General features: G+C 45.7%; 1 protein-coding gene across 1 annotated transcript in view; it reads left to right on the top strand.

Moving 5' to 3' along the window:
* SHC3 (SHC adaptor protein 3) overlaps positions 1–12,579 on the top strand; it is a 119,208-nt gene that overhangs the window by 96,890 nt on the left and 9,739 nt on the right. Inside the window, exons 10-12 of the mRNA XM_045021593.1 lie at positions 2,725–2,851; positions 4,519–4,672; positions 7,331–7,427. Of these exons, the coding sequence (XP_044877528.1) occupies positions 2,725–2,851; positions 4,519–4,672; positions 7,331–7,427 (378 nt within the window). The remainder of the gene's footprint in view (positions 1–2,724; positions 2,852–4,518; positions 4,673–7,330; positions 7,428–12,579) is intronic.

Genomic DNA, 12,579 nt, shown 5'->3' on the forward strand with positions numbered 1-12,579 from the left:
ACACAGAATTCCAGTATTGGCCTCACCAACACCATGTACAGGTGTAAAATTACCTCCTCACTACTCCTTTTATTATACATCTGTAATGGTGCGTTCTCATCTCAAGAGTGCCCCCTTGTGTCAGGGGGCAATATAGCAGGAGTTTTCATATCCAGCATCCTCTTCAGCACCTAACCCTGTGGGTGCTTAAGCTCACTAGTCACCTAACTTCCTTCTGTAAAAGTTTCCTAGCTGCCCAAGTATTCGACCCTGGGGTATATGCACTGCTGCCTCCCTTTAGGTGCCCAGGTGCCTATACTGTGTAAGCCCCAGAGTGATTCACAAATCAGGGGAAGACAGGCATTCAGCTGCCTAAGTCACATGCAAAGCCTAAAATGAGGCCAATAACTGTTCCACTGTGGATAAATACTTGAATAGTCACTGGGCCAGAGAGAAAGAGAGAGCCCAGTGGTTAGGGCACCCACCTGGGAGGAGGGGAGACCCGGGGCCCGATCCCCCTGCTCCAATGACTCTCTCATTATTTGTCCACAGCTTCAACAGGTGAGATTGAGGGAGTCCACCACCATCAGAATATCCCATAACTGAGTGGCTAGAGCACCTACCTGAAAGGTGGGAGACCTCTGTTCAAATCCTTTCTCTCCTTCTGGCAGAGTGGGGACTTGAACCTGAATTGCCCATCTCCAGGTGAGTGCTCAACCAGTGGGCTACATATTGTAAGTAAGATGAGCACCACTGCCCCCTTTTCCAGCCATTTTTTATGGAGCAAGGCAGGCACCTAGTAAACACCTAGTAAACACCTAAGCCACCTGACTCCGGGTGGCTGGTTCCTATTTGTGGATCACTAGTGGAGATAGGCACCTATCTCAGAGAGAGGGGCAGGGCTTAGAACACATCCCTGTTGTCAGCATCTCCCATTGGCTAGCATAGGTGGCTTCCTACCTAGCATACTGGCTTTTGTGGTTCCCATTCTTAGGCTCCTATCTCTCCCCTTTCATTGTATAGGGAGACCAAGGGCCTAACTTGGCTTTGTGGATTGCAGTGTTATTCCTGTGATTTTCAGTACCTAAAAGTTAAGCACTGCGATGCTGAGGGTTGCAACACCTAAGTCCCTTTGTGGATCCTGCCTCTACTTCTCACCTGCCCAGAAACCATCCTTGTATCTAAGGAGACAGTTTATTCATTATGTTATTTTTAATATGACTTAAGTTTCTTTTCAGCTCCCAACAGGTTTAGCAGCAGGCAACATATTCTCTTTAAATACCCACTTCCACTATTGCATGCATGCATATTATAGTCCTTTGTTCAACTTCACTTCTTTCAGTCCACACGTTTGGAGACATCTGCACATTGCCTAGGGAATCCCTTGGTGCTGAATGTCTAACACAGCTGGTCATACAGTTTATTCATCTAAGGCAAATTCACTTCATAAGCCAGTGGTGTCAGTCTCAGTCTTTATGCAGGTGAAGTATGCTGGGGGAAAAAATCCATCTGCAACCCAGGGCCAGGAACATTTGCCCTGCATCAAGACATCACACAACTCTATGGGCAGGAATAGCAGCCACTGGATCTGCATAATTGCAGATCTCATGATGTCCTACCCTGGTCTAAGCACAAATCCTTCCTGTATGCCAGCCTGTGTGGGATCACTGTGTAGATGCTCTTCAAGTGCTGTGTGACTGTTACTAACAAAATTGTACAAGCACACACAAATGTCAGCATCATTCCTAATTCGTATTACATTAGTCCCTAGAAGCCCCAATCAGCTTGTGCTAGGCACTGGACACGCAGACTTGCCTACATTGCAGTCAGGAAGTATAATTGCAGCTTGTGTAGACATACTGCAGTTATATTGCAGGCGCATATTCTTATTGCTCAGTTAGTGGAAAGGGAGTGGGTTTGTCGGCCCCTAGCAGGTGTAGAAATGGTGTAGCCAGCCTCCCTCCACACAGTTCCAGAGTATCAGCCTGGAAGAGTGCAGAGAGGGGGTCACTGTTGAGCTGATGTATTGGCTGTATGCCACCCAGGGATTTTCCAGATAGCCAGTTATGCCAACACATGACACCTTTGCATCACTGGAGCCATAGCAGGGCCAAAGATCTGGCTGGTATCCTGTATATGAATATCTCCCTCACACCTCATTTTGGGGAAGTTCAGAACCAGTTGGAAACTTTGTCACACAGGCACTCATCAAGATAAGTAGATTAGAAATCAACTAAAATGGCAATAAAATTATGGAAAACAGATTAAAGAGAAATAAAGGTAAGTTTAATTTGGAACGATCTGAAAATGTTCTCTAGTGTCTATCTCTTTATTTTAATGGAAAGCTCAGAATTCTCCTGTAACTTGCTGCACGCAGTTACAGTCAGGTGATAATGAATGACATTCATTAAGGTTTCTCTTCTTGAAGGAGTTTTTCAAATTATGGGCCCTGATTCTGGTCTCACTTACACCAGTTTTACACCGTTGTACGATAATTCCATTGGATTGGAGTGGAATCACTCCAGATTTCAGATGGTGTAAGTGAGAGGAGAATCAAGCCAATGTCTTAAGTTAGCTGTAGCTAATTGCTATTTTTGTTCATTCAGATTTTAATAAAATCTATATGTCATGAAAAGAACAACTGTCCTTGGCCTGGAGGTCCTTGTGCCATTAATTATTGCATCACAGTGAAGACTGTATAAATAATGGTGTGTAAATGTTGGCATCTTTCTTTCTTTCCTCTAGCGTGCCATATACTGGAATGCTGTGATGACCTGGCCCAGGATATTATCAGCACCATAGGGCAAGCATTTGAACTTCGATTTAAGCAATATTTACGGTGTCCCTCTAAGATACCTGCTCTCCATGATAGGTGAGTAACATTGCAGTAGAATCTTTTCTAGTCCCTCAGTTTCCTTCACCAGCTGGTAAAGCGAGGGGTGAATCTATGGCTGTGCTGTGGATGAAACTGTCTTAGAAGAACTGGATTTTAAACACACTTCAAAACAGGTTCCTGATAAATGAGTGAAACATGGTTTGCCTGATTAATGTGGATGGGCCATAATCATTTTAAAATCACGTTTAAACACGGCCTCTAGGATCAACTGTTTTAAAATTATAATTTCCTGCCCATACTGGCTAGTCAAACACTTGTTAGAGTTCGAGACAGATGCATAAATTCAGAGGTGATGTGTGCTATAGGAGACATATTGCACACCACTAAGTGAGACTAAGGGAGCCTAAATTGGTATAATTTACATAGTGAGTGACCAGAACAAGTTGTAAATTACACCAGCTAAGAGTCATCTCTATATTTGGCCCCAGGTAAAAGCACTATTTTAAGCATGGTTTTTAAATAGCTATGCCCTGGCCCATATCCACACTGAAGGTCTTTAAGCCATGTTAGCTTAAATCTGTTTAAAATTTGTTTTTAAATCCAGCTTTATACTCAGTGTGGATGGAGCCTTGAAGTAATGCAAGTGGAGGGACTTCCCAGGAAGGTTGGAATCTATCCTGCAGGGTTTCTTTGTAAAGACATGAATGTTCATGACAGATTTTGGTCTGCTTGTTTTAGAGATTTTTCTTTTTGCTGCAAGTCATAAAAATCATCATAACCCTTACTAAAGTCAAAGAAACAAGCTTTCTAAAAACACATACATAGCGGTCAGACTGCTCTCCCATGAAAAAAAGTGCACATGGAAGGGCCGAGTAGGAGGAAACCCTATGTGAGATTGTTCTAAAAGGGGAACTGGATTTACCCCCTACCAAATTAGCCTATGGTTCAGCCTTCACCCTGATTTTCACATCCCTTTCCCCCACCTCAGTCTCTGTCTACAGTAACATTTTTAGAAACTTTCCCACCAAAGCTAGCACCATATCAGCTCTATTGGTGTGAGCAACGTTTTGGTTGGATGTATTCCTGAGGGTTTCATCACATGACATAATCTTTAATTAAAGATTAATCTTTAATTCCTGGAGACTCTAGGACAATACTGAGTTTTGGCAACCCTATGCATAGTGAGTATAGAATGCTACCATTCTGATTTGGAAGAATTTTACCTTCTCTTTGCACTGGTGTAAAAGACAGCTTGATGTGCAGTGAAACAGAGAATCGGGCCTATTGAATTCACCAAAGTCATTCCTGATTCACACCAGAGTTATTTAGATCAGAATCAGGCCCCAAGACATTATGAAGGAATCCTTTTTTTTTATCATCAGCCAATCAATCACACAAATAATACTACAAATAACATGGTAAATGTAACTAGGAAAGGTATTGTAAAGAAGTTTTTAATGGTTGTCATTAATAGGGGTATATAGGACCTGATCCAAAGCTCTCTGAAGTCAATGGAAGACTCCCATCAACTTCAGTGAGCTTTGGATCAGCCTCATTACAGGTTTGGAGTGCTGCTTGGTTCATCCTATTTTACTTTGTAAACGTCGCTTAATTGTCAAAGGGCTGAGTAGTATATGGCCCATGTAGCTAGTATTACAGCACTTCGCGTGCTGCAAGACAAGTAACATAATCCCTTTCTACAGGATGCAGAGTTTTGATGAACCTTGGATGGAGGAAAATGGAGAGCCAGCAGAACATCCCTATTACAACAGCATTCCTAATAAAATGCCTCCTACTGGTGGCTTTATTGATGCTAGATTCAAAACTAGGATCCCAAATACCGCAGATACTGCTCAGGTCAGTGAAATGTTACCTGCTTAGCTCTCTTATTCAATCAAAAATTTGAAAGCAGCATTTTATTTCCAGATCAATGCACTGACAATGTTAAATATCTTGTAACTTTTCATATATGGCTGAATTGTACTGTGGCACCTTATTTATTGCTGCTTCGTATTCATTCATGGACTTGAATAAGAAATGAAACATGGCTCTGTATTGTTTATTATTAAATTCTGGCTTGTCCTGCAATGGGTGTGCTGGGGGAGAAGAGGCTGAAGATGACCTCTTACCCATTACACCTGCTCAGTAGACAGGCAAAATCATAGCCTTCCAGATCACAGAATGCTAGGTGGGAGTAGTCACTGGCCAACATTCATTGTCCTCAATAGGACATAGCTAAGTAACTAGGGAGGAATTATAAGGTCCCCAATCTCTGTTAACACACAGAAGGAAAGATAGTGTGGACTGTTTCCTTTTGGACCAGTTCTATGGAGCTTTCTGAAAGCCCTAAAGACTGGACTGTAGAATGATTTTTCCTTTCTCTGGCCCAATTAACATTTAATTATTCAATTATATAATTTCAGTGGAATAACTTCACTAAGAGCTCCTCATCAGGATATCCCCTTGCTCAGAGCACTCACCTAAGAAGTGGCAAATCCCTGTTCAAATCCCTTCTCTTCATCAGGCAGAGGTGACTTGAACCAGGGGTCTCCCACATCCCATGTGAGTACCCTAACCACTGGGCTAATGGTTATAAGAGAGGTTCTTCTCCTCCACGTCCCCTCTCCCATTGTTTTGTGTGGAGTTAGGTGGCCTCTGAGCACACCTAGTGGATTGGGCCCTTCATGTTAGTTAGGTGGAGTAGTGCCTGTCTTTCCCTGGGTTGTGGATCACTAGCAGAGCTAGGTGCCTCCCTGCAACCTGGGTTTAGGCACCTATCTCTGTGAGGGGACGGGGCTTTATACCCATCCATTTTATCAGCATCTCCTATTGGCTAGATTAGGTGGCTTTGTGGGTTGTCTACTAAGCTGCCTATCTTTCCCCATTCATTGAATAAGAGCTGAGGTGCCTAACTCAGCTTTGTGGGTTGCAGTGTTGTTCCTGTGATTTTTCTAGGCACGTAACAGTTAGGTGTTGTGATGCTCAATGCACAGTTCCTAAGTCCCTTTGTAGATCTGGGCCTAGAAGCCTGCATAGGGATGGAGAGCTATTCTCTTGGCTGGCTTGGCAACTGGATCAGGTGGGTCCTGTTAGCTCCAACCCATGACATAAAAAGGGTTGAGCCTCTGTATGAGGCACAGGCAGCAGCAGCAAATCCAGAAATAGCTGAGCTCAAGTGCATGTCCTGATAGAAGGTTTATTTAAAGAGGTACCATTGCCTTATAAATCATATTTCTCCCTGTCTTCTCCCCCCACCCACATTATTACATGGAACACCTAAGAATGCTATGACTGAACATGCTTAGGGAGGGGAATTTTTTACACATTATTCCATTTGCTTGCTTTCTGCAACTGATTTTTTGTATATCAGCTTTACTATTTCTCCTGTACAATCACTATCCCCTGCTGTATGTATGACTTTTCCCCTCCACAGTAGGGGAGAGAAACATTTTTTGAAACAGGATACTTTGATTCTAACCAAACCAATTGGCAGAGGGGGGAGGGATAGCTCAGTGGTTTGTGAGTTGGCCAGGGTTGTGAGTTCAATCCTTGAGGGGGCCACTTAGGGATCTGGGGCAAAATCAGTACTTGGTCCTGCTAGTGAAGGCAGGGGGCTTGACTTGATGACCTTTCAGGGTCCCTTCCAGTTCTGTGAGCTAGGTATATCTCCATATATATCAAGCCCCATGGGCAGGGGTAGCACCTAAAACTACTTTTACCTAGTTTTTAAATTGACTAATATTTCAAGCTGGTGGTGGTCTCTTAGGTTAACAGTAAAGGAAACCCCAGGAAAGGGTAGTTTGAATGCCATCCGGTTGTTCGTGTGCTGGATGTTTGTGCACTTCGTTACAGGGCCAATCCTACTGTTCTCATTCAGGCAAAAACACAAGGATTGGGCTCAAAGTCTGTGCTCCTTCAAGCTGATCCATGAAGACAAGTCCTGCACCTATATGGAGTCCCATTGACTTCAGTGGCACTGAGAAGCTATAAGAGGCTGTCCATATAGACTCTACTGAAATCAGTGGGGCTCTGCTGGTCTGAGTGGAACAGCACTCAGCATCTGAGCCAAAGATCGTGTTGGCAGCACATCTCTATTTAATTCCCAGAGATACCTTGTCTGATGAGAACCCCCTCCCACCATACAGTCAGTAGGTACCAGTGAGTGAATCTTTCTGTTAATCCTTTTGAATGCTTGCTCATTCTTGTATTCTAGCATCTGTTTTCTGCAGAGCATCCTCAGTAGGTTGTCAGGGTTTGCCAAATAAAGAAGGCTGCATATTGTATAGAATAAAAACAGGAAGGAGTGAGGTTCTCATGAAGGTCACTCACACTGTCATTCCCCTACACAAACACATTCAAGACAGAATGCTCAATCATGGTGTCATGCATAAGGAATGAAAAGAAGACTAGGTGTAAGTAGAACAGAACCGAACAAAGCCTCAAAGATGAACAGTGCATCACAGTGTTTTAAAGGAAGGAGTAGTTGAAGAATTGTTGTTTGTATGTCCACTCTAGTCTGCAGCAGCAGCAGGAAGAGAACAAACATACTACCAGAGTCGACACTTCGGAGACAAATTCAGTGAAGACTGGCAGCATGCTCCTGTTAAACAAGGTGAGTTAAACTTTAAAGTAATTATACTTCTCAAAGGATATGTCTGCACTGCTGCTGCGGGGTTGCTTTTTTTGTTTTTGTTTTGTTTTTTTGTTGAGAGTCTCAGCCTGGGTCAACTGACTCAGGATCATGGGGCTTACACTAAGGGGCTAAAAATGACAGTGTAGACGTTCCTGCCTGGGCTAGAGCCTGGGCTCTGAAACCTAGCAAGTGGGGAGGATTTCAGAGCCGGGACTCCATCCTGAGCAGGAACCATCTATGCTTCTATCTTTGATCTTGCAGTGCAAGCCCCGTGAGCCCGTCAGTTGAACCAGGCTCTGAAACTCACTGCCGTGTTTTGTTTTTTTTAGTGTAGACTTTATATAGGCCCCAATCATAGAGTTGGTGTAGCAATAAATGAAGCCAAGTCCGTCAGTCTGTTCCAGTGGAGCGCCCCAAGCGGGGGGTTTCCACGTCCTTTTATTATAATGGTTACATAAATCATTCTATTATGCGCATGTGCAACCCCAATCCAACTCCTCGCCCCCTCCCCTGATTGGTGCTCTATGCATTGCGTATTCCAGTGGTACGCACCTGGTCGGCGCTTAATCTGTGTGTCTCCTGATCGAGTGTGTGGGGGTGGGAACCACTTCAGCCGCTCTAAATCCGGGGGCGGTTTTCCAACCCCCTTAGTGCTTGAGAAGTGTAAAGTTCCTACATCCCCTCCTTTTCTGTTTTGTCGACCCGTGCCTGGTCCGCATGTTTCATGATTTTATATGCATACATGACGGCTTGGAACGTAGGCAGGGGTTTGCGCCGACAGGGTGTAAAACACATCCTAATTATATTAGGAATACACTGAGCAAAGCAAAAAAAACCAATCAAGCAGGCGATAACAATCAAAGCATATTGCAAAACAGTTCGGACCCATCCCATGGATGGCAGCCACGCCCAAAGGCCATCCCACCATGATGGGTTCCTATCCTGCTGAATGTGTTGTGCTAATTCTTGGAGGTTATCTATGTGTGCTTGAATCCGTTTAGAATTGTCTGTCAGATTAAAACAACACATGCCATATACCTCCTCACAAACCACATGGCTGAGCAATAGCAGGTAATCAATTGCCGCTCGATTATCTAAAATGGCATTGTGAAGCCCCTCCTGTTCTTGATTCAGCAAAGCCAAGGCGACAGACGTATGATTAATATTTTTCGCTAAGGCACATGCCAATCGACTAAGCTGTTGGTGATTGGCCACTCCCAACGCAGGGAGACCCACCAAGGAAACAGCCAGAGAAATGTACTCAGCCCGACTGAAAAGGTTGACATTGGCGTTACATTCTGACCTCATGGGGGTAGAGTTTCGCCGGCGTCGGGTGCGGGCCTCATTAATTCGGGAGCCAGTCAACATTGACCTTGTGGGGAGTATCAATGTGAGCCTGCTTAGGCAGCATTGAGCTTCTGAAATATTGGCCGGAATATAATTAAAGGTCCTCTGACCACACGTAAAAAACCAACCCTCTGGTAACATGATGTGCCCGTAATTGCTGGACACATTTTGAAAGCGCGTACAATTCCATTTTGGGGTACCCACCCGCAAACATCCTTTTGGGGGCTTGTGACGTGTGCAATTAACCATCCGTGCACAGGTCAAATTGGCGTGATTGGCTACCCGTGGGGTAAAGAGGGACAAGGCACTTGCGGGTTTCACATAAGTGGCCTGGCCCCATAGACTCATAAAAAATATTGAATCTCGGTGGCATTTATAAAATTAAACATCCCCGTTGCATATGCAGCACTGCCTGGCGCCTTACATACTGGGACCAGGCAGGTGCCCAACAGGCCATGCATCTCAGGGGCCTGTTGTAAACAAAAGGAGGAATGATTGACAAGGATCGCAAGTCGAGCCCATATATTATAACGCATGCAGCTATGCAATTCGGGTTCGGCCCCAACCAATGACACACAAAAACAACACAACAATATGGTAAAAGAATTAGCAATCAAACAGGCAAAGATAGCAGCAGTAAAACTTTCGGGGGTAGGCTCGGCCTTGTTATTCTCCAGCGTTTGCTGAGCCTGCTGCGCCAGTCGCTTCACCTGCCCCCAGGTAACCTTTGGTGCCGTCTTTGTGGCTCGGCACGCTTGAAAGGTCTCGGTCAGGTTCAGATTGAAGTTGGGTATCGGGTTCTTGAGGCTTTGATGCCACGTCATCGTGCCACGGTCGCACGTTTTTGGCAGGGACCCACAACAAACCTGTGGGTGTAAGCACAGCGGCATGCCCTCGTCCCCAGGTTATCAACGGAACGGGGCCATACCAATTAGGGTCCGGGCTCTGCCTATATTTGACAGATGGGCGTGGGAGCGGGGTTTCTGTCTTAAAATGTCGTTCAGTGGCTGTAAAATTTTTAAAAACATTTAAAGTATTTAGGGTAAACAATACTATCGCTAATTAATTTTGCTTGGCTCCCATGATTGGCCCATCATCCCCCACTGTTTTGTTTTGCTTTTTCAGGTACCCTTTAAGTGTACGATTGGTTCATTCCACAATTGCTTGACCAGTGGAATCGTACGGAATACCAAAGACGTGGTTAATTTGCCACTGCGTGCAAAAATCCGCAAACCTGTGAGAAATGTAGGCGGGGCCGTTATCGGTTTTTATTTGTCGGGGGCGGCCCATAACGGCCACCGCAGCAAGAACATGATTAATCACGTGTTTCGCCTGTTCGCCCCGTTGGGGGGTGGTCCAAATATAATGAGAGTAGGTGTCAATGGTAACATGTAAATATTTCCAAGGAAAAAAAGGGGAATAAAGCGTGACATCCATTTGCCAAATTTGGTTGGATTGAAGACCGCGGGGATTAACACCCAGTTCGGGGTAATAATAAAGACTAGCACAATGATTACAGGTTTGAACAATACGTTGGGCCTGAATTAGGGGGATCATAAAATGCTTCGCCAAGGATTTAGCATTTTGATGAAAAAATGCATGACTATCAATGGGATCCGAAAAGAACAGAATGAGTTAACTGAAAAAGTTAAAGAAAAAAAAACTGGCCACAGTCAAGGACACCACTTGCAACTGAAACTTGGCGAACAGCCAAGAGGAAGGGAGGGCTTGGCGAACAGCCAAGAAAGAGTGGTGCTTGGCGGACAGCCAAGAAAAGCTGCTATGAAAACGGCAGGACTCGGCCAGGCAATAGCAAAATGTGTTAGCTAAAAGGGGAAGGGCAGTAAACTCAATCATGAATGGTAAGATGTGATCCAAATTTGCTTAACAAATCTCTTCCCCATAGGGATACAGCAATATCCATGATATAGGGTTTAAGGAGAATCTCCTTTCCCCCCTCTCGCGGACTTATAGCAATCCATCGGGTGCTTTGTTGAGCAGCCTGCAATCTGCCCACTCCCCAAATGGCCAGCACTTCGGATTTGTCCCAGGTGGACGGCCACTGCCGAGCGGAGATGACTGTAACGTCAGCTCCAGTATCCACCAATCCCTCAAGGGGGATACCGATAAGCGAGTTTCCTCATTAATTCCCACTGGGCTTCAGGATTATCTACCTGCCTCTGAATAGCCTCCTGTAATCTGTTAATAAATTCCACATACGACTCTTGAGGGCTCTGGCGGGTGACGGTAAAGGACCGGGAGGGTTTCCCCGTCACCGGTACTTTAAACAGGGCCATTAAAACACAACGCCCCACAACTTGAAGCGTTGCGAGAGGGATATTCGCAGCCTGCTCCCGTATGCTGGCAAACTGTCCCGCTCCATACAGCTGCTCGGGAGTATAGGCCCCCCCCCGATGCCCGCCCCTGTTGTAGTGCTTCCTGTTGAAATTCACTATCCCAAATAACATACTGCACGGGGCTTAAAAGCATCCTACAAGGATCCTTCCAATCTTGGGGGAGCATGCTATACCCATTTGCAATCCCTTCTAACATGCCTCGGGTAAAGGTGGATTTCAATCCAGACTCAGTAACCGCTTGTCTCGCCTCTCGGAGAACGGAATAGGGGAGGGCTGTGATCTCCACTTCAACCTCCCCCTCTGCGTTGCCAGGGCGATGTGTCACTGGGAACGCAGCCAATAACTCCCTTATCTCTTTGGAGCTCAGGCTTCCCTCCTCCCTTTCCCTCTGTATCATTGCCTGAAAAGGGGACAGCCGAAAATTCGGCTGTGAAGAGCCATCCGTACCCGGACATGCATCATGGCATTCGGGTACCGCCTCAGGCGGCCTAGGGGGCAAGATCCGAGGGTAAGGAGGAGGGGCCGAAGGTACGGGGGCGAGAAGGATAGCCCTGGATGACGCTCCAACCCTGATTGTTTCCAGAGCCTCTGTACATCGCTGCCAAAGCAGGAGCCACTGCACCGCGGCTCGAGGTTCCGCGTGCAGTGTCGCCCCTATCTTTATCCAATCATCTACTGACAGTGACCCGTGATCCGGGTACCAAGGACATTGGCGATTGATTTCAGCTAGTAGCTGTTCTAACTGACCCAGGGAGGCTGGCCTGCCAGCCTGTTGCATGATAGCCTGCAGCTCTTTCGCATGAACTTTCTGCTGAGCTGACTGTTTCCCCCCCATACTCACGAAACGGGGCTTTTCAGCGAGGGTCGATGCATCGAAGGCTATTCCAGCCGGTGAGCAGGGGGAATCACGTCGGGGTCACCAGATGTAGCAATAAATGAAGCCAAGTCTATCAGTCTGTTCCAGTGGAGCGCCCCAAGCGGGGGGTTTCCACGTCCTTTTGTTATAATGGTTACATAAATCATTCTATTATGCGCATGTGCAACCCCAATCCAACTCCTTGCCCCCTCCCCTGATTGGTGCTCTATGCATTGCGTATTCCAGTGGTACGCACCTGGTCGGCGCTTAATCTGTGTGTCTCCTGATCGAGTGTGGGGGGGTGGGAACCGCTTCAGCCGCTCTAAATCCGGGGGCGGTTTTCCAACCCCCTTAGTGCTTGAGAAGTGTAAAGTTCCTACAAGTTGGATTCGATTGGGTGGATTGGGGCCATATGGTGAAAGTCTGATGCATGGAAATCTTGCAGCAAGACACTATAGTTAATTGATAGTTTCTTTTCTTCCTTAAAGTGAATTTTAGCATCAGTGTTTCTGAAAGGTATTGGATAAACAGCTCTGGGAACTGAAATCCAATATATATTCTGAAACACATA

Source organism: Mauremys mutica, chromosome 6 (assembly GCF_020497125.1).
Source record: "Mauremys mutica isolate MM-2020 ecotype Southern chromosome 6, ASM2049712v1, whole genome shotgun sequence".
NCBI classification, from domain to species: Eukaryota; Metazoa; Chordata; order Testudines; family Geoemydidae; genus Mauremys; species Mauremys mutica.